Raw genomic sequence first — 21,500 nt, forward strand, 5'->3', positions numbered from 1 at the left:
CAATGGCAAACCCAAGACTCCAACAAAACTCATGCCGAGGTGCCTTCAGTTTGCCTAGCGTGGCTCTGGTTTTTTTTGGCCACCAGTTTCCATGTGGATCCACAGACCGGAGCCGGGACCGCCTCGATAGCTGCCGCTGCCCAGGCGCTCGGGGGCTCCGAGGCCGGCGGCAGGGCCGGTATGGGACGTGTATGTTTCTTTCTTGCTACAAAACGCTCTTGGCCAACTCCCACCCCCGGTCCCGGAGCCCATTCCGCCGCGCCCCGGGGCGCGGGAAGGTCCCGGCGGGGAATCCCGGCGGCGGAGCCGGGCGGCCCCCGGGGGCGGTGCGGTGCTCGGGGCTGCCCGGCGGGGCGGCGGGGCGGGCAGTCCCCGCTCCCCTCGGCCCGGCTGCGCCGTGTGGCAGCGCCTCTGTCAATCAGCCTGACTTCACTCCTGCACGCCCTGTGTTTCCAGTATTATACCCCCGCCGCCTCCTGGTGTCTCTGCTTCGCTGCGAGCCGGGAGCGCGGCCGCCACTGCCGCTGCGGCTGCAGCTGGGCGAATGCGCGGGCGGCGGGGCGCGGGGCAGCGCTGAGCGGCGCGGAGCGGCGTGGAGAGGCGCGGAGCGGGGCTGCCTCCTGGCCCGCCCCGGCTGCGGGCGGCGCGGCGCTCGGCCGGCTGCGGGCAGCCCCGGCGCCGGCCCCCGCGTCGGGCCGGGGCCGCCGCGATGGACCCTCCGGCGGGCATCGCCTGCGTCCTGCTCTGCTGCGCGCTCGCCCTGCCCGCCGGCGCCCTGCGGCGCCCCGGGGACAGAGGTAGGTCTCCGCCGAGCCGCCGCGGCCGCCCCGCCGCCGTTGGGCTGCTCGCCTTGCCCCGCCGCCGGTGTCTTTGCAGCCCGCCCGTCTGAAGTCGCTACTCGTCGACCCGCGGCTTTCCGCTCCCCTTGAACTTCTTCTGAGACTACTTTTGCCGGGTTTCCAGTTGTTTCCTGCAAGCGGCAGGCAGGGACGGGGTCGAGAACAGGGGCACTCGCACCGCCAGCGGGGAAGGGACGCGGGAGCCCTGCCGGCAGTGACAGCGCTACCCCGCTGCCCGCAGCCCCGCGGCCGCCTGCTGCCTGCCCCGCGGAGGGGCCGAGCCCCAGCGGGCTGGAGGGCAAGGCTCGATGCCTGGAGATCCCCGTGCGGGATGAAGCACATGGCAGCTCGTTTGCCTTCTCCTCCTCTTGCCCCGGCCACCGCCGCCGTCCAAAACTCCGGGGCTCCCGCTGCCGATCGCTGCCTGTGGCGTTCCCATCACCGGTCGACTCAGCCCCGCGGCACCGGGGGTAGTTTGAAGGACGTGCCTTCCCCTTGCAGGCTTCCTACCTGCACACTAAGCCCTTAACCGTGTCCCTCCGAGCAGTCCCGGAGTGGATCAGCCCTTCTTATCCTCGCTGGCCACCCGGGTAGCGCCAAAGCTCCCGGGGCGACCCGGGCACCGACCGTGTGGGCAGGGATGCGGGGTCCCGTCTGGGTGGGCAAAGGGTGGCAGGACCTCGCTGCATGGGCTGGAGTGTGGGATCCCGACTGGGTGGGGAGGCTCATGCTGCCGTCTGGCGTTTTGGGGAGCAAAAGGCAAGTTTGAATGAACTCTGCACACTTCATGCTGGTGAATGAAGTGCCTGTACAAAGTGCAGTGTCCATCTGCCTTATGTAAGTGTCTGCTGTGCTAATGAATAATGGAATAAAAATCCTGTGGCACCAGGATATGTTTAGTTTTAGTATCTCTCCCTCTTGCTTTCTCTCTGTAAAGATCCGATTCTGAGGAATATAGAGGAATACAGCCTTGTCATCCCCACCAGCACCGATTCAGAGGGCAGGTTCCTATCCCACCTGGTGTCTGGACCGCCAAAAGCACGCTTCAGGAGAGCTGCGGAGGACTTACAACATGAAGCAGCAAATGAGCAAATATTTTACAATGTCACTGTTTTTGGAAGAGAGTTTCACTTCAGGTTGCGGCCAAACTCCCGGCTTGTGGCCCCCGGAGCAACAGTTGAATGGCAAGAGGACTCTGATGAGACTCACATTGAACCTCTCTATGGGAATTGCCTCTATGTTGGGGATATCACTGATTTGCCAAATGCTTCAGTTGCTATCAGCAATTGTGATGGGCTGGTAAGTTACTTTTGTTATTATATTGAAGATAATGACATTAATTTCCTAGAGTCTTTAAATATAAAATGTGTGGACTGTCAGAAACTCACACCTCATCTGGTAACTGTGAATGCAAATTAACTAATGTTCCCTTGTGTGGGAACAGCAGCGCTGCACCAAGCACTTCTTTACAGACAGTGGCACTAGAACTTTGAGCACATGCCTTGTGGTAGCTACTCTGGAACAGAGCAGCTGAAACCAGGATTGATGTTGATTTGTGGTAAAGTTGCTTAAGTGTTGCAGACTTTGAAAGACAGGATGAAATGGCATGTTCTCGGCATCCTCTTCCACTTTTCACTTTCAGGCTGCAAAGGGAAATTTTAGAAGAGTTGAATAATGGGCCAGACTGCCCTGGAAACAAGTATGATAGGTAAAATATGGTTTTGCCCTGGAAAATTTTAATTTATTCAGAGTCTGTTTACATGGATCTTTCACTTGGTGAGTTTCATTGCCTAATCAAGTGATTGATGGAAAGTCGCAAAAGAGTTTGAGTTTTATAAGCAGAACAGCTCCCTGTGATACATTTTGCAAGGCTGTATGTCTTAAAAGTTGCTGCAGCTTTGCATTCTGGAGTGCATGTTCAGCTGTGGAATTATAACTGTTTGTCCCTGATGTCTTAAACTGCCATACTATCATTTGAACAGTAATACTACGCAGCAATTTGTTTAGTGAGTAAAGGGCTATATTTTTTATAATGAACAGTTTGTCCAGCCCATATTTTCTTGCTATACCCTTTAGAATTAGTAATTTTGAGATTACTTAATTTTAATGCATTCTGTTCTCTGCATAGAAAGCCAGTATGAGTCAGTTGTATTTCTATTTATTTAATCATAGAAAGTTGTTGTTTTGCCGTGCCAGGAAGATAACATGTATGGAGATAGTATGTTGGCTCTCTGTGAATGGAAAGGAGTCAAATACTTTTCCCCTTACTCTTTCCTTTCCTGTGGTTTCTCTGAGCCATGTGCATTCCTGTTTTGAGAAGGAGGTTTTCATGTTGCAATTGTTTGATGTGGGCAGCTGTCTGAGGGCAAGAGGAACATCAGGACTGAGCAAGAGGAGCGACGCAGAAAGCAGAGCGTGAGCCTGCAGGCCTGCCTCTGGTGAGGAAACACTAGTTCTTTGCTCTGCCCATGCCCAGCACAGATCATTTTGAATAAGGCAAAATTTACATGTGCAGGGTGCTACAGAACTGGGGTGGAGCCAAAGCTTCTGTGTCCAGCTGTGCGGGAAGGTTGAGGAAGATCCTGTTGCTGGCTGTTGCTCGGCTCCTGCTCTGCTCGCCAGCACAGGTGTTGACTGTAAGGGCAGTGGCGGAGCTTGTTCTTCTTCCTCCCAGCATTAGCCAGAATGTGGACTCTTTATATTTGGAGAAGTGAATTACGATAAAATATAACAGGAGTTAAAGGCAAAGTATGGATAAGACTCTAAAGGTTCAAGGCTTCATGCTGTATATGTAAATGACAGTGTTTATACAATGTTGCTCTTTAAGCATTTGTAATTTCTCAAATGCAAAGGATTGAAGCCAGGCATGGCACTCAGAAATGGCTAGAATCCAGAAAGCTACAAAAATAATTTTAATTTTCAACCTGTCTCCACAACCCGTGTGCCTGCATCTTGCCAGCATTCGTTTTTTCGTTAGAAGAAGTAGGAGAGTTGGTCAAGCGCGGGAGCTGCCATATTCTAATCTGGATGTCACGCTGGTTTTTGCATGTCACTATGACTTCTGTTACTCTGCTAATACATTTGGAAATGATTTACTGTTTCCTCCAGTGTGTACCCACGTTGTAAATGTTGCAGGGCAGGGACCATGTTTGTTTTCAGCCCAGGTCACTGAAGCCTTCCTGCAAGAAGCATTACCTCAATACCTTTAAGCATCTGGCTGTAATGATTTCCCTGAGATTGTTCAGTAAATCTGTTGTGGAACAAGAAATTGCACTCCAGTCCCTTGGGTACCATGTTCCATCTCTACCCATTCCCTCCATTGCTGTTTCTTTCTTGCTTGTGGGGGGAGAGTTTAAGACAGATACCAACAGAATTACACCAACTCCAAAAAATTGTACTAGTGGTTCCCCAAAAGACACTGATCCATGGGAAGGGCTAAAAAGTAACTAACCCTGCACTTTACTGTCTCTTGATTTACCTTTTTATTTCTTGTGTTTGCAAGGAGTATTGAAGAGTCTCTGGAGCAATGTATTGCTTGCAGGGCATTCTTAGAGACCGCTGGGCTGTATGTTATTGGTGCCTCAGATGTGAATGAAAACATGGCCAAGTCTATTCTCAACTAGTTTTCCATGTCCATTTTTTTCTTTGCACCTAGTTTAGTTCAGTGGAGAAATTCAGTAGTATCATGGATTTCCTTTCAGTTGCTTAACAACATACATGCTATGGACAGTGTTTCTATCGTATCTCAAGTATTTCCACCTCCTTTTCTAGATGACTCTGAAGATAGGGATGGTGGAGCTCTGTGACACCTGAGTTGTCATCTGACAAGTCCTAGAGCATTTTTTGGAAGGGTTTGCTTTTGAAGGTGGTTTGACATCTCGTGGGCTTCCAGCTTTTGCATCCAGACGTTAGGGTTGAAATCATATTTGAATCGAAGTTTCATAGTTTGATCTCTACATGGCAAACTTTTGTTGACTGAATCTGGTTCAAGTCCATGAATGCATCTGCCACCTTGCCAACTTCTGATGTTATTTCCTCTGAACATCCCCTTTGGTTTGCACTTTACTGCCAGCTCTGTCTTATTTTCCAATTATTATCTGAGAAGGGTCTGTCTGGTGGTGTTGGTATTGCCAAAATGAGAAGTTGTTGGAAGGCATTTGCATGAAAATAGGAGATCTGTGAACAGATTTTTGAACTGTACTATAAATGATGAAGTTTTTTAATTGACAATAATTCTAAGAAACAAAAAAGTACAGTGAATGCTTATACAGAATTATCTGCTGCCCTCATTGAAAAGATACACAGTTAGTTTTGATCCCCTCAGTTTTCTGTAGCAGAAGTCAATGACATTAGTTTTATTGACCTAAAAATCGAATCAGAGACAGATGAAGAGAACTTCTGAAGTGTGCAATCTAGGTATGTTTTCAGAGCTGAAATGAGTCTTTGCAAATCACTGGGAAGTTAAAGCTAATCAATAGCCTTTTTAAACAGCTCTCTGAATTACGGATATGATTTTTACCATATACAAATAAATTTTGTGAAAGCTTTCCCACTTAAGATAAAAACACTCTGAACAAGTTGGTATCATCTTGGCTGGCATGACAGCATTCAAACTAATTTTCCAGTGAGCGGCAGAGCCAGCATGCTCAGCTGTCAGTGGCCTGCAGGCCGGTGTGGAGGATATTGCACTTTGAGTATGTTCTTGGTCCTTGGCCAGGTCCTTACTTGTGGACGCAGTTGGAGGATGAGGGAGCTGGCTGTCCTTTCCAAGGGTTACTTGTGAAGGAGAAGAGCTTGGAGGCTGTAAAAATGCCATAAAACAGTAAAGAGTTAGAATCATGGTAGCCCTTCTATATTATTGCCTTAACTATGAGAACTCCTTTTCTTCGCCCAGCAGATGAACCTGCTGTTGTAGAACTCTTCATGCATCTGAATGTCTTATTTTAATAAATATTTGTGCAATGACTGAGGCAGATGTGCCAAAAATGTCTTCTTCAGGTTGACAGAGTGACAGTATTTGGTTGTGGGAACTTTAGAGACATAAACTCTCTGCCAGTCTCCTCATACCATTCATAATCTGTGGGCTAGAATGTGTGCTTAAACACAAGCATATACAGGAGGAACACAATACAAACACCACTTTTGATATGGATAATGAGCACATGATTAAATTAGGCTGCAGTGCAGTTGGACTCACTGACAGGAACCTAAGAGGCTGAGGATCACAGCTTCAGGTTGAATAATCAGTATGATGTAGCACCCGCTGAAGCAAACAGAGGAACATCAGTTTCAATAACACGACATGATGCTTTAGCTCTGCTTCATTAGTATAATCCTCTTCTTTTTTAAAAAGTTACAATATCAGCTGTCCAAACATTTCACTATATTGTCATTAAAATGGGAAGTTATTAGGAGCAGGCATATAGAAAGTAAGCTATTCAGGACATTTATGGTTGTATGTTTCCTTATGGAACCGTAAGTGTTACCTGTCTCGGGGTACCAAGCCATAGTCACCTTATCAGTATAATGGACAGAAGTGTTTCTTTTTATGTGATGAGATAGGCAGGGTTTGCTCTACAACATTTCAGTCTTTACTGTGTGCTGTAACAACCCTCACAAGCTGTTTGAGAGGAGCCTGGTGCCTGGCTGCTTGCCCAGATGCTATTTCTTCTAGAAATGCTTGGGAAGCCAGCAATGCTTTTTAGACTCATGCCCAGAACTAATAGTAACTGTAGTACTGGGCTGCCCTGGTTGGGTTTATGGCGATACATTCACTTTACTCGCCAGGGGTGAATCTTCACGGACTGACTGGTGCTTTGACTACTGTCAGTGTCAGTGCATGTCTGTCAGTTGTCTCAAAGCTTGGTTATATATTATTTGTATTGTTCGTATTTGCCTCACTGTTTTAAAATCAGTTAATAGATTTTTTTTTTCCTGCAGTCTTAATTTTATGAGGAAGTATTATTATACTCTAATTTTTAGCACATCATGTAAATTGTAAATGTAGGAACCCAGGTTCCAGATTCAGTCAGTGGTGTTTCCTGAGGGCAATTCAAACCACCCGTGTGAAATGCCCACCCTTCTCCTTCCTGGGGGAATATTCCTCCCTCCTACCACGTTCCCTGCATTCCTGAAGACATTTAAACACCTTGTGAAATCTGTCCTTGTTGAGTATAATCTTGCTTGAATTTAAGCATGAGCTTGAGCTCTTTGAAGTCAGTGAGTTTTAAAGTTATATTCTTAAATACTTCTCCGACAGTGGTGCTGTCCTGGAAGTGAGCTGAGGTTGAATCCAATTCACCATAGGTGGATCGTGTAATTTGCCCAAAAGAGAGGGTGAAGGATCTGCTCACAGTGAATACACCAGGAGAAAACACACGTGCTTATATAACTGTGTTATTTTTCCTTTTAGACATCCATCTGCTTTCATATGGATTTACAATTTAGTTCTGTTTCTGTTTTATCTGTTTTTTGGATTATACTGCTTTGTGATGTAGCAAAAAAGCAGAACTCGAGGTAGCACGATATTGTCTTCAAAGTCTGGTCAGGTCGAGTGCCTGACAGTTAAAACAGATGCCTGCTGCAATAAGTCTAGTAGTTCTTCTTTGTATGCTAGGTTCTTAGCATTTACGTTATGATCAGGTTGAATCCATTTTTAGTGGATTAAAATTTGGCATATATAATCTCTTCATTTGGGAACATTTTCTCTTTAAATTAAAACAAAATCATACCAAAATTGCCATCTGGGTTTTTTGTTGTATAATGGCAAAAACGACAGTGGGCTTTTTTCATTTTGGACAAGTAGAACTATAATACAGTGGCAGGAGAAATGCAAATAATTCCTATGACAGCAAAGAACAACGTTTAAAAGCCATTCTCTTCAAGAAAACATTGGCCCTTCCTCTGCAGATGGTTAGTGTGGGATCTCCACTATCCACATCATCTTTTGAAATCAGCTTGGGTCACTGCATGTTTAAGCCCAGCATGTATGTATGTTCTAGCACAGGTAGAGCCTGACTGTACATCCACATCCACACATGGTAGGAAAGTCCTACATTGCCTGACAGAAAGCGATGGAGCTGTTTTGATGCCTAACACTCAAGCATATCCATAGATATTCACAGGACAAAGACTTTGGTTCATAACCCATTCCCTGGGTTTCTACTATTGATGTCCCTGGCCACCACTAGCCCAGATGGACAGCCCCTGCTGCTGCGTGAATTGTAGAGACTTTGCCTTTTAAAAGTTATAGTCAGAAACACAGAGCGTAAACACTATGATTCAGCCTCTGAGTGGAGTAAATTAACCTCATTCTGTTGTCCTTAAAAGACACTCTGTCATCAGTAAGCACTGCTTTTTTTCTTTTTCCCTCTGCGTCTTCTGTGCATGGATCATCTCACCTGCATTTCAACTGAGAGCAGAGTAAGTCATTTTCTACAACATACAGGTGGACACCATATGGACAGAATATCCTCAGGCAATCAAAACCGATATCCTTGTGGTATGTTGTAGGCCTTTGGAAAAAAAGATAGGTATTTCCTTATGTCCTGTTTGACCTTGTGTTGCCTTGTCCTCATTGTGGTAGTATCTCAGCTGTACTGTTCTCTTTGACCGCACAAGAACTAATTTTCCAATGAGAATATTACACACATACATCCAAGAAAATGTGCCTAATGGCTCCTTCTACTTTCCATCTTGAAAGATCTAAGTATAGTAACTAATTTTGATAAGGTCATAATTACTTTCTGGGGTAAGCAGAACACCTATTTTGAGAAGTTTGTCCCTCTTCAGTTTCCAGAGGTGTGTCCCTTGAAAAATGCTATTAGATGACTTAGATACCAGCTCACAGCTTCCTCATGGTGTGGCAAGGTGTTCCAGTATTCTCTGAGAATTTAATAGTCCAGATTCCTGCAAATGGCAAGTCATTCCTATATTTTGAGTTCATTACACGTTTACCTTTTGCTACAGAAGGTTGGAATTTGTTTTTTGGATTAACCAGGATACCAGCTGTTGCGTGGAGCAGGACCTTTTCTCTACAGATGACAGTAGTATTTTATTTGACCTACTTCTGAGCACTTTTTATTAATAGTGGTTGTTGCTTTGTAAGCAGGTCATGCCATTACTTAAGTACAATTAATTGCACACTAGGACATTTCTCACACTGGGTCTGATTAAAAAAGACATTCAAGGAGCAGGTCTTCAGTCTGTTGTAGGGGGCTGCACAACCTTTCATTTGCTTCCTGGAAATAGCTCTGATGTGCACACCCACTTTTTCAGATCACCTTCTCCCTTTATTGCTTTCCTTCTTCCGAAGTTTCAGTAAGTTCTTTAACACATCAGATCTGGTGTCTTTAGCCCCTTTATCTGTGTGTGTTTTAAATTCATCTTTGTTTGTAGAGTCTTGACACAGCGGGTTCCCGGTTTTAATAGTCTGCAAAATGAAAGGCCCACATTTCACATGCTATTTTCAGCACCATTCCATTAAACTGTAACACTGAAAAGAAGAGTGTCCTCTTCAAGTGCTGAAGAGCACGTTGCTGCCTCATATCTAAATCACAGTCTCTGCTATAGATCTTCTGAGTTATTCTCAGGTCTCAGAATGTCTGGTACTTTCCTCAAATCTGGAGTTTCTGGAGCGATAAGTGTGACTCTCAGCATTAATTTTTTTAAAACTTTTTCTTCTCAGTAACTATTTTCTATTTAAAGTAAGTGTTTTTAAGTAAGAGTTTCCCTCAAAGAAAAGACAGAGAGGTGCAAGTTGTGTTTCTTGAGGTCTCAAAAATCAGCAGACTGGTGATAATCACCCCAAGTATGTTGTTTTGAAGGTGTTATTTTACTGTACAGACAAGTCTCTCTTAACACCTCATTGGTGCTGAGAGGGGTGATCCTGTTCCCCTGGCCGCTCCTCGTCCCGTGCGCCTGTTCTGCCCTGCTCCAGCACTCCTCAGCCTCCACCTGTTCAACCAAACCAGTGGGCTGCTGCCTCCCAGTTTAGCTGCTTGAACTGGTTCTCTGTGAGGTCAGATGAACATTTTTATAGGCGAAGGGGTGAAAGTGGGAATGCCCTCATCTGGGTTTGAGGAGAAATGTGAGATTGCTCCTTTGGTATCAGATAGTCTCCAGCTGTATTGCAAAGCCATATCCTTATTCTTGTGATTTTGAAACAGGTCTATTTAATGGAGCTTGACTTGTGCCTTTGAGCATCAGAAGTTGAGAGTGCAGCTTTGGACCAGCTTGTTGTTTTGCTCTGTGGATGATGAGCTTTCCACTTAGTAGCTCTGCTTGCTTTTGCTTTTTGTTTTGTTTTGGTTTTTGTACTTTGCAATAAAATTCCACCTGCACTGGAGGAGTGTTATGGGATCAGAGAAAGGAGTGAAGTTTGCTGCCATGGGGAGGAGAAAAGTCATTCTGATGGTGGAAGGGAGGGTGAGAGAAGCAGGGGGAGGGACATGCAAGCTCCTGAATGGTGAAAGCAAAGTGAGAGATGGGGATCTCTCCTGTCTCCTGTGTCCACTGGTGTGTTACGTGGGCTGGCTGCCCCTCTCGAGGGCAGGTTCTGTCACTGAACACGGTGACCTCAGTATCATTTTAACCTCTCTGATCCCACAGAGAGAACTTGCCATGACCACTAATTTATATACTTGCTGCCTTTTTTTAATTTTTCCCCTTCATGTTTCCTGTAGGACTCTTTCTACTCATCTGTTTGTTTTCCAAAACTTTTCCTTGCTAAAGTTGAAGTCCCATTTGTACAACTTGCTATCAACTCTTTGGTCTTGGTATCTTAAGTGTGTTATAGTTTATCAGCATTCCCTTCAGGTTTATATTGTTTCTTATTGCCTTTGTATTGGTTTATGTCAAATTTAATATTTTGCCTCTCTATTGCTGCTCTTGTGACCTTTATATTCCAAATAAATATATACAATTAATTCTTCACTCGTACAGCTCTCCATGGAGAATTCAGAGGCTGAAATTGCCCAGGTTCCATGGTGCTTTCTGACTCTTACACCTGCAAAGTACCATATTATCACTTTTCTATAGATGTGGTGAGCTATAAATAAAGCTACTTTAACTTCCTTCCTACTGTTATTCCTTTCAACTTTTCCTGTAGTTGCCTCCTCTGAGTTTGAATTTCATTATATGGTCAGACCACTTTTTCCCAGCATTTAACCTCTAGGCCTGTGGACCTCAGGGGACAGATTATGATCTATTTTCTACTGAAATTAAGCATGAAACCTACTAATCCTGTAATGAGAAAGAGTCGGTAAACATCATTGGTGTCTTTGTGGATCAGACGAGCTCCTTCTACCTGTAACTGGACAGAAGTAATTTAATGCATTTAAGTTATTTCTCTTTACTAGGTATATTGACTATAGGTTGCTGCTTTTACTGCCCTTTTATGAAGGTGAACTATTTATACAAGATTTTTGAAGCAAGAAAAATAGAAGGGAATACCCGGCATATGGTCAGCGTTTAAATTGGTCTATAAAAGACATAAAAGCAAAATATCTTTCTGAGGTTTTAGGATGGCGCAGTGCCACATTTTGATGTAGACCCTGAGCCCTTAAGCCTTTATTAATGTGTTTTCTGATTTACTACTGCTGTAAGAATAATGAAGTTGACATGTGTGGAGAGGAACCTGCGTGGCTAACTAGAGGGCTGGCCAGCAGTCCTTCCTGACCTTTTTAATTTCCCCCTACGCTTGCAGTACTTACAAGAAGCAGTCTATGAAATGGCAGGAGTGATTGGATTCTGTATCCGACACAGCAAGTTTCTGCAGGAGCCCCGAGTGCAGATCTCTCACCCTGCTGTGGTGCCTTGGCATCCCTGTTTGGTGCCCAGCTCTCCCTGTGTCCTGTGGGGGCTGCTGGGCTGCAGCAGCAGCCTCCAGCACATCCAGGCGAGCTCTGGGCATGGATTAGTCCCCTTAGGCAAACCCACCTCGAGGTGCCTTCGCACTGTGCACCCAGAAGGACGGGGACTGTGGATTCAGTGCTACTCTTGCATAATTTGGTCTGTAGGTGGGGTTTCTTTTTCAAATGCTTCTGAACATGTGCTTTTTGGCATGATATAATGAGTATTGTGCAGTAAGTCAAAATAATATGGCAAGTCCAACAGGAAAGAAAAGACTTGTGTTCTTGGGAGTAAAAACATTTCAAGAGCTAAACATAGTAATAAACCATTCAAATTTTAATAAAAATAAGGTAAAACGATAGAATCTAGAAGGGAAGGGGTGAAAGCACAGATTTTACTTCAAAGACTTGCTAATTTTGCTGGCATTATGTGCAAAAGTCAGAACTGGCATCTAATACCTGCCCTAAGCAGATGCATCTTGCATGTTGTCCCATGGTCAAGTGTGTGGCCCCCAAGGCTGGTACCCTGTGCCCATGGCCATCGTATCAGTTGAAGGACAGACCTGTCTGCAGGACAGAGCCTGTAGTTCCGCAGCAGAAAAAGAGCCTGCAGAAAATGCAGAGATTAACTAAGGATAGGTGGCAGCACAGGCTGTGGTTACTGTTTTAATAGTGGTTTTATTTGTTTTAAATCATGGCTTTTGGGTAAATCATGTTCATCCAACTCATAGGCAGAAGAGTATAGTTCTTGATTCTTTAGAGTGTTAAAATTGCTAGGCTTATTTCTTTCCCCAAGCAGAGGAGCTGTGGAAGGAATGTGAGAGATGTTGTTTGGAAAGCATTCTGCAAAACAGAATGTATTTAAAAAACAGTCTTTGAGAAATAAATCACTACCTGATGATGAAGACAGCTGAGCCGGGCCAAGAGTCTTTCATGTGCCAACATTCTCTCACGTGACAGTAGTAATATTGGAAGCTGGCAGGCTGTGAAACTTGGAAGGCTGAAAATGTCTAAAAATTTTCATATACTTAAAGTAAGTAATAGCTAGATAAAAATATGGCTTTGAAACTTTTCAAAACACCTCTCTGTAGAACAGCGTGAACCTACCTAAGGTCACGATATTTTACCCAACGGGAACAAAAAAAACCCAAGACCCAGAAGCACAAATTTTAGATCACCTCAGTTCAACACCAATGTGAGCTTAGAGATGAAGAAGTTATAGAGACTAATTTGGATTGATTTCAGATTTATAACAAAGCTTGAAATCAGAATTTTCTAATGGTTTTAGATTTCATTGTGAAGCTGGCAGATCCACCATTCATCAGTAAACCAAAATGTTTAATCCCCAAATAAATGCTAGAGCTGTCTGTCAATATTGCATTTATTTGCAAAGTTACGGCACATTAAGGCTGACATAAGCAGTAAGTGTAAAAATGTGATTAATCAAAGGATGATTTACCACTCTGAAAGAGGAATATGAAGCTCAGTCTGGATAAGTAATAGACAAGCAAAGAAAGACAAGACAACTTACAAGATGTTTTGAATCAACTTAAACTCCTCAGTAGGAAAGGGTAATGAATTTACTATGAAAATAAACTTGTTAGTTCACGGCAGTCAAATTAAGGCTAACCATAATCATATGCATCATGTTAATAGAACAAAAATGCTGAACCTATGAAAATATAGTATAATGCGTTTATCTAAACAGAGTATCACACAGAACAAATAGACCTATGTCAATTTTTGTGTCATGGTCCAGTGTCATTTTGCATACAGGCCTGGGAGGTCCCATGGCAAGCAGCCGATCTTTGGGTTTGTTCCAAAGCTGTTGAAGTGTGTTTAGTTTCACTGGCTTTGTTCGGCCCTGCATGGGCAGGCTGATTAGCAAAGAAAATGGGACAAAAAGCAGGCCATGGAGTGTTCCACATCATAGCCTTGTCTTTCACCTTGTTTTTCTGTCCCCTGGTGCTGGGGAGGGAGGTGAGGAACAGCGGCTCAAGTGCATATGCTGGATGGAACAGAACAGAACAGAACTGCATGCTTCTAAAACTGAAATAGCTCTGCTAAACCTTCTTCCCCTTCTGCCTCACACCACATCCCCACCACAGAAGAGGTGATGCATTAAGCCAGGGGGAGGGATCAGGAGAAACCCTCCTCTTGTCCATGCCAGGAGGATGAGGCAATTCCAGCTGCCTTGAATTTGCAGGCTCATTCTGACAGCTCTGCTGTCTCCTTCCTCCTATGAAGATGGAGCCAGAAAGGAGAAAGATTTTCCTGCTTTCTGAGACTGTCACTCTTGGCTTCTGCACTGCTGAGGACACAGGGGTGGGAAGAGCTTTCTCTGCCTATCTGAGATTACTAGCTCTGACCTCAGTAAAAATAGCATCACTCGCAAAAAAACCCCAAAATGCCAAATACACCTCCCCCCACCCCAACAAAAAACCCCAAATCATAAGGGAGAGGAACATGAGAAAAACTCTAATTGCACATCTGTTCAACAGACTTTTGTGATAACTCAGCAACAGCTACTTGAAACTCCTGGATTGTGAATACTCTTTCAGCCAAACTGGAGTTTACTTTCTCTGATGCAATGTCATTTCAACTCCCCATTGCACTCTGAGATTCTGGTGGTCAGGATTCCAACAATCTGTCACTAAACAGGAAAATTAGAAGTTGGGTCTATTCAATTATAATGAGCCAAACCCCCGCTAATCTGCATCATCGTGTCTCCATGGATTTCTGGGAGCTTTGTCAATTTGCATTAGCTGAGGACCTAGCCTTAGGTAATTAAATGTTTTCACACTCTTCTGGTGACATGCCCTCCTCCAGCAGTCTGGGTTATAGGGCACCATCATTTGCACAGAGATACACTGATTCTTGTGAGGCAGCAGGACACACAAGATCCCTGAATGTGTATATGCTATTAACATGAGATTTCTTTAACATATTCAGGATTTGTTTACATGCTTGTAAATAATGAAATGCATTGGAAGAAGAGACCAGGGATCCTGGTGTATTTGAAGGTTCTGAGAGTCCTTGGTCACGAGTGGGCAGATGGGTTGAAGACACAAGGTGTAGGCTTACTGGAGACTTCATGGCTTCCTGTCTCTCAATTACCATTTAGACATAATTTTTGTGACATTTTCATGTTATCATGCAAGCCTGTAGAAATCATGACACCACGAGCAAAACTATTGAATAAATACGATGCTAATAGTGCAAAATTAATCCATGATGGATCTACTTAGGTCTTTGAAGGGTTTAGCTGCTTCTGGCAATGCTGAGTTCCTCTGGGGTGATTGTAAGAGTTGTTTGCTTCGACTTGTGGATTTAAGAAGTGTTTGTGCCCAGGTAACCTTTTTATAGCGTACTTCCAGAATGAGCTCCTTGCAGTCTTTAACCCAAGGATAGAATTTTGGAATATTGAATCACTGCTTGTAAGTGCTACAGTATGTTCTAGCTATCCCACTGTGGGAAACTGTTTGCTTTTTATTTTTAAATTTTATATTTATTTATATTAAGACGGCTTTTCACTGATGTCATAGACCCATCAGGTCAAATTTAATCCTGTATATATCTCTTTCGCACCACTGAGTCCATTGCTTTGACTTAATACAATGTCGACATTTGCAAGAAGGCTACTAAATCCTTAAGTTTAATTTTGTTTTGTTGTTAGGACATCACATTCTCAACTGAAAAAGGCAGAATAACAGGCTGAACCTCATATATAAGGCTGCTTAGTGTCATATATGCTATTGGTGACAAGTTGTGCGATGCTTTAAAGTATCCTTTGAAAGAACAATGAAGATAGACTGACCACTGTCCCTACTGAGGAAGTTCTGGTCTTTGTGGGCTGCTTTATGGAGTTGTTAGTACTGAAAGAGGGCAGCTGAACATGGATTAGAAAGCGCTTGAACAACTTATCAGACTGGAAACTGAGACAAGTTTTAAAATTGCATTGAGATACTTCAGTGGAGCTGCACTTTCAACTACTTCTAACTATTAGGAGGTGACCTTACAGCTTCACACTGTCATGCTGCTGTGTCATGAGGGAGCAGAACACAGTGACACAGACACACACTGAGCATCTTGTCATAAAGCTGCCCATTTGGCGCCATGCAACCTTGCCAGCCTTTTGTCCATTCTTTTAAAAAAGCTCTAAGCAAAGTTGTGTTAAACTTCATCATTTGGTGAACCACCTAGTGAATATTGCTGGAGTTGTTCTGTCATACTGATCAGAAAAATATCCATCACCACTGGCATTGGCCATAGGAGGAATGCAGATTGCGTGAAGTTTGAAATAGAGAGTCCTGTTGCAATTCAATATCTGGTTTCCACAAGCTTCTTTAGCATCCATGCGAGTTGGCGTTGTCCATGTTTCCCAGCCTTGTAAAGTGGTGGCAGTGGGGGTAAAACAGAGGCAGCAGTGGGGAGGGAACTACCTTTGCTCCACACCATTCAGGTATTGATTATAGCTCGAACATCACTCGGAACTTGGCTTAGCTCCTAATAAAGAGCTTTTTTATATATATTTTTTTCTTCCTGGGCTACTTGATCTGCTGCATTTGGCCACAGCATCAGAGGACAGCTACAGAGAACAATATAGTTGATTCTGGGAACAGGCTTACTCTGTGAAGAGTACTGCAGGGGTAATCCAACATACTATTTATAATTTTTGGTGCTTCTTAAAACATGAAAGCACTAGGCAGTGCCAGAGGGCAGCACGGTGCACTGCCTAGGTTAGCCCAAATATTTGTGTTTTCTGGTCTACGTGGAGGCAGCTTTCTCCTTGTTTCAATGTCCTCCCTGAAGCTGGTTCTAGGTGATAGTCGAGCCTGTAGGTTCTCACTCTTCGCCTTCACAGAGCCAGGGACCTTGTCAGCATTGATTCTTTGCCGAGGAATGTGGAGCAAATGGCCATCTTTGAAATTGCTGCCAAGAGGTGGTTAATGCGCTCTACCACAGTTAACGGGTTTGAATTCCAGAGCTACACGGATTGTTTGAAAGTCTTCACGCAGGCTGCTGCTGGGCTGGTGTGCAGGAGCGCTCTCCTTTTCACGGGCTGGAAATCCTTCCTTCACTGCAGAAAAATGCACTGTGCTTCCTGCGGAGGAGCTTCGTGTTCAGAGCAGCGAGGTGACTGTCTCTGGGTGATTTGGGGGAGACGAAGGGATGGGTCAGAAAAAAGGCCAAAGGCACAAGCAGTTAGAGACATCTGGTCAGTGTCAGCAGGGCGAGATGCTGAGCCCTGGCACTAGAGTGCTGAGGTGATGAGAATAGGTTATGAGTGGCCCATGCGGTGGGAATGAGCAGAAAACACTGTATTTATCGGCTATTCGCAACATAATCCTTGTTCTGTGAATATTCTCATTGAACAAGTAGTACCTCTAGAAGGAAGAATGAAGCAAGAAGTGATGTCCCCATTTCTCCTCAGAGCTGCTCAGCAGGGCAGGGCTGGAACACCCACTCCAGCTGAAAGCAAACCGAACTTCTTGCGTCTCACCAGCCAGTACGCGTGACGGCACAAGGTGAGTCAGGGCTGCCCGGAGGCGCGGGGCAGATGGGAGCAGAGAGCCGGAGCCACATGTGCACGTCAGCAACGCGTCCCGTGCGCCGCAGGACAGTCCCCTCCAGAGCTGTCGTGACCAATTCCATGGGAAGGGTTCACAGCTCCAGCCCAGAAGGGACTGAAGCACTTTTTATCCTCATCCTGAATTGTCTTCCTTCTCTCTTAACATTCTGCCAAAGCTGTTTTCAAGGAAAGTTGTCTCACAGCCTTCTGTGCAGCCAGGCTGGGCTAGTGTGAAATCACAGAACACCGTCCAAACCAACAGCACAGGTTTGGTTCTTTTGCTTGGGCTTTTGGGGATTTAAAAAAGTATTCTGTGGCTCTGCCACTGAGTCAGCACTGGTGGGATGGGATTTCTGAATGTGATTTCTGTGGTCAAACTTTGCAAAAAGCTTTGCTGTGTAGCGTGCTGGTCAATTAAAGCATGCTGCTATGTAAGAAATGATGCAGCGGCTTTGTGCAGCCTGGTTGGTATTGCCAAAATGGGTCAAAAGTATCAGAAGGTGGTTTAATATCCCTGTTTACATAGTGTCATTTTGCTTCCTTTGTGGTTCATTACTTTCTGTAGTGACTAGGGTATTAAGAGCAGAAAGCCTCTTCTCCGTAGGATAAAAATAGCCACTGCGCTCTCCTGCTAATTTGATTGAGGTGGTTATGGAAGTTCAGCTGTGTTATGTGTAACACTGAACAGAGCTCCCTTCAGGCTTCATGTCACTTGGTCGGGTTTGGACCTTGTCTGGCCAAACACCCTTAACGAGTTAATCATGTTGGTGACGTTTTCGTCAGAGCAGCCCAACAGGTCGTTGTGCTGGCACAGCTGAGGTGGTGCCAGGGAAATAGCAGGTGTCAGGAGCAGGGCCCCTGAAACACAGTTCTGTTGCCCAATCTCCCTTCCCAAGGTGAACCCTCACGTACTCGCACAACGCAGCAGCCGCACGAACAGCTTCAGGAAGGTGTCACCTTTTGCCGTCCTAACTGTGGGGAGGTTTTTCACAGCAAAGCACTGCATACATTTACATTCCTCTCGATGCTTTAATCAGACTGGCAAAAAAGGGCTGTCCAGCTGTTTTTGTGAGATGTTCAATAATGAGATTTACTTGAAAGCAAGTAAAAACCTCAGGAAGGTTTTAACATTGTATTTTAAAGTGTAAGCTTGTTGTATCTATTCTTTTCCTAAGGGTGTTTTATTTGATTATGGTACTAATTCAGGAATTGGTCCAAAGGCCATTAACGTTAATGAAAAGAGTTTTATTGACTTTGATGGGATTTGGATCATGCTTCACTAATTAAATAGTAAAGTATCCATTAGCAGTGAAGAAAACAGAAGAGAGGAGAGCCAAGAACTGTTGTGATGAACCCTATGAAGTTGAATGAACTGCAGCCAAAGTCTCAATGTCTTTCCAGATGAGCTTTCCCATATTTCTCTGCCTCAGTCCTTTTGAAATAGGTACAAGTGTAGATTTTTAAGAGAATTTAATAAAGATCTTTACATTTGTCCTGCCTATTGACGTGTTTCTGGAGACACATTTATTCAATGAAGAAATAAGAAAAAAAATGGGAAGCGAGGTGTGAAAGAAGAAAAAGATAGGCTTTAAACAATATTGGAGTCAGGTACTAATAATTTACACTTACTTTGCTTGGATATTCTTGTAAGGTTTTTAAGGAACACAGAATTTCTAGATTCCAAAGAAGTGAGAAACAGTTTTCAAATTAAAATATTTCTGAGAACAAATGACAAACTTATTTTTCCGCACCCAAAACCTAATTTGGGAACTGTTGGTCCAAGTATTTTTTTTTTTCCTTTTTTAATGTAAAATGTTGCCTTATGTTCCAGGCAATACAGTGTGTTTCCATAGCAACCTCTTCTCATGTCTTGAACTCATCAGCATCAACATATGACATTTTAAACCATAAAGCATTTACCCGTACTGCTACTCCATTGGACCTGAACGAGATTTGCTAAGAACTGGGTTCTTGCAGACAGTTGAAGTCAGAGCAAGGTAATGGAGTCAGATATTCTTCAGACCTCCTGCTTATTTACAAAGAGTATAAGAAGTCCTGTTTGAACTCAAGCAACAGGGCCCAGATTCCTGCTCCCGGCTCAAAGTCTGATTCACCCAACAACTAACTCAGTCCATTTTTTGCCAGGGCTGCTTGTCTGTGGGTTGTGTGTCTGATTCTCTGCACTGTGTGTTTTGGGCTGTCTCCCCGACTTTCTCCAGTGTAGCTGCTTCTCAAGCCATCCCGTGTTCAGCAGAGTTGTTCTTGACCATGGACACATGTAGGCTCTGAACAGTGATGCACACCAGATCTCCCTCTGCTGCTGTGCTGTTTTGTATTTTAAATCCAGTGAATCATGAACCCTTTTCAGGTTAAGTGTGGTCTAATCCAGCTGACAATTTATTTGCAAAACATTTATGAAATAAAAGAATGACGAAGGGGAATAAAAAGGCCTAGTCAGCTAGGAGGGAATAGAAGGGACAGTTTTCCAGTGAGCAGTAAAGAGGAATTAGTTTGACTGGTCAGACTTAATTGAAAAACTTTCTCTTGTAGGTAGGAGGTAGCACTATTCTATGAGATGTGCTTTTACTGGCTTCCTTTTTCTGTATGTAGCGTGGTTTGGCTGCTGGTTTGAGCTTCTAAAATATAGATTTGCAGATATGGGCAAGCTGCCAAAAATGTGACTAATAATAAAATGCCTATTGATCTCTTTTTAAAGCCTATGTTAACATTGCTCTTTGGAAGATAGTAATCAGTTTTCACTTATTGTAGTATTTATACAGACACCTTCCTGAAGGATAGCTCTATTTGTTCCACACAGAGAGGAATACTGCTCTCCTTCTTTGGCTGGCTATGTGTATTTGGATTTATCTTTTGCATGACTACATAGGACAGAGACGATTTACTCAGAAGTACTTGTCATGGCCTTAAACATTTACATTACTGGTATATCTCCACATTAAAATAAAAGCAGTTTAACTGCTTGTTTTGTCTTGATTTGTGACTTTCTGGCTTGGAGCAGGAGACTCCTTTCATGGATGACCCTGTGCGTTCAGAATATGTGGGTGTTTACTCTGTGTTTACTGAAAATAGATGATGCAGGGATGTTGAACTATTAGGGACTGTGCTTGGGCGTCCCGCCCGTCCCCTGCTCTTCACAGCGTGTCCCTGTGCCATGAGCTGGCCCACACGCACACACGATTCCTGAGGTGATGCTGTTTCTAGGTATGGAAGAAACCTCTCCCCATGAGACCTGGGAAGAGAAGTGAGGGTGCAATGAACTTCAGTGATTTGTTGTCTAGGACTGGACTCTGCTCCAAAAGCAGAACAGGTATTGTTTGTGCTGAGAAGTAACAGTGCAATAAAAAACAAGTATAAACCTATCTGGCAAGTCTGTGTCATATATTACATATCCAGCCTTATGTTTACATTCCAGGGTTGATAACTTGATCAGGAGAGAGGAGAAGTAGATGCTTCAATTTCTCCTCGACTTTCTCAATAACTCAACTGGTACATTATGTTCTTGGGCCAGTGCTTTGATCCAGCTGGGATACAGCCAGGGGGGGAATAATTTCATACTTTTAATTTGCTAATCAGGAAATGAGATAATACATATAAAAAGTCTCTTTTTGAAAAAAATAAAAGCCTTCTGGTCACTTTGCAGACCTTAATTTTCAGATAAAGATTTTCTGTTTTGCTTCTGAACTAACCAAACATTTAATACAAATAACATAAAACTTCATGTTTTCTGTGTTCTGTAAACCCAGTTTTAGGCGAGAGAGTGGCCTTTCCTTCCTTTCAAAATACAACAGGTTCTCTTGAAATTCTAGGTTTGTAAATACACATACTGCTCTTTTCTCTTAGTTTTCTGCATCTTTTGCTCACTGAGGTATAATCAAATAAATACCACCTTCAAATCCTCTTTGGGGGACTGGGAAAGTTCTGTTCTGTTGTTGCTGAGGGAATTGCTGAGTTTCAGTATTACTTTTTTTGCCCCTGGTTTGTAAGAAATGTTGTCTGTTCTCCAGAGTTGTCCTTCCATGAGCTCTTCTACAGTGTCCAGTTCTGGGCCCCTCAGTTCCAGCAGGACAGGGAACTGCTGGAGAGGGTCCAGTGCAGGGCAACAAAGATGATTAAGGGAGTGGAGCATCTCCCTTATGAGGAAAGGCTGAGGGAGCTGGGTCTCTTTAGTTTGGAGAAGAGGAGACTGAGGGGTGACCTTATTAATGTTTATAAATATAT

At 44.0% G+C, this 21,500-nt stretch overlaps 1 protein-coding gene across 1 annotated transcript in view; it reads left to right on the top strand.

The window, feature by feature from the left end:
• Positions 1 to 544: 544 nt before the first annotated feature.
• The window catches only part of ADAMTS2 (ADAM metallopeptidase with thrombospondin type 1 motif 2), a gene marked incomplete at both ends in the record, with an annotated part of 176,836 nt that continues 155,880 nt past the window's right edge, over positions 545 to 21,500 (top strand). The window contains 3 exon segments of the mRNA XM_080353550.1: positions 545 to 574; positions 578 to 797; positions 1,777 to 2,138. Coding sequence (XP_080209676.1) covers positions 545 to 574; positions 578 to 797; positions 1,777 to 2,138 — 612 coding nt within the window.

The sequence above is a fragment of the Nesoenas mayeri genome (assembly GCF_963082525.1).
Source record: "Nesoenas mayeri genome assembly, chromosome: 14".
Lineage (NCBI taxonomy): Eukaryota > Metazoa > Chordata > Aves > Columbiformes > Columbidae > Nesoenas > Nesoenas mayeri.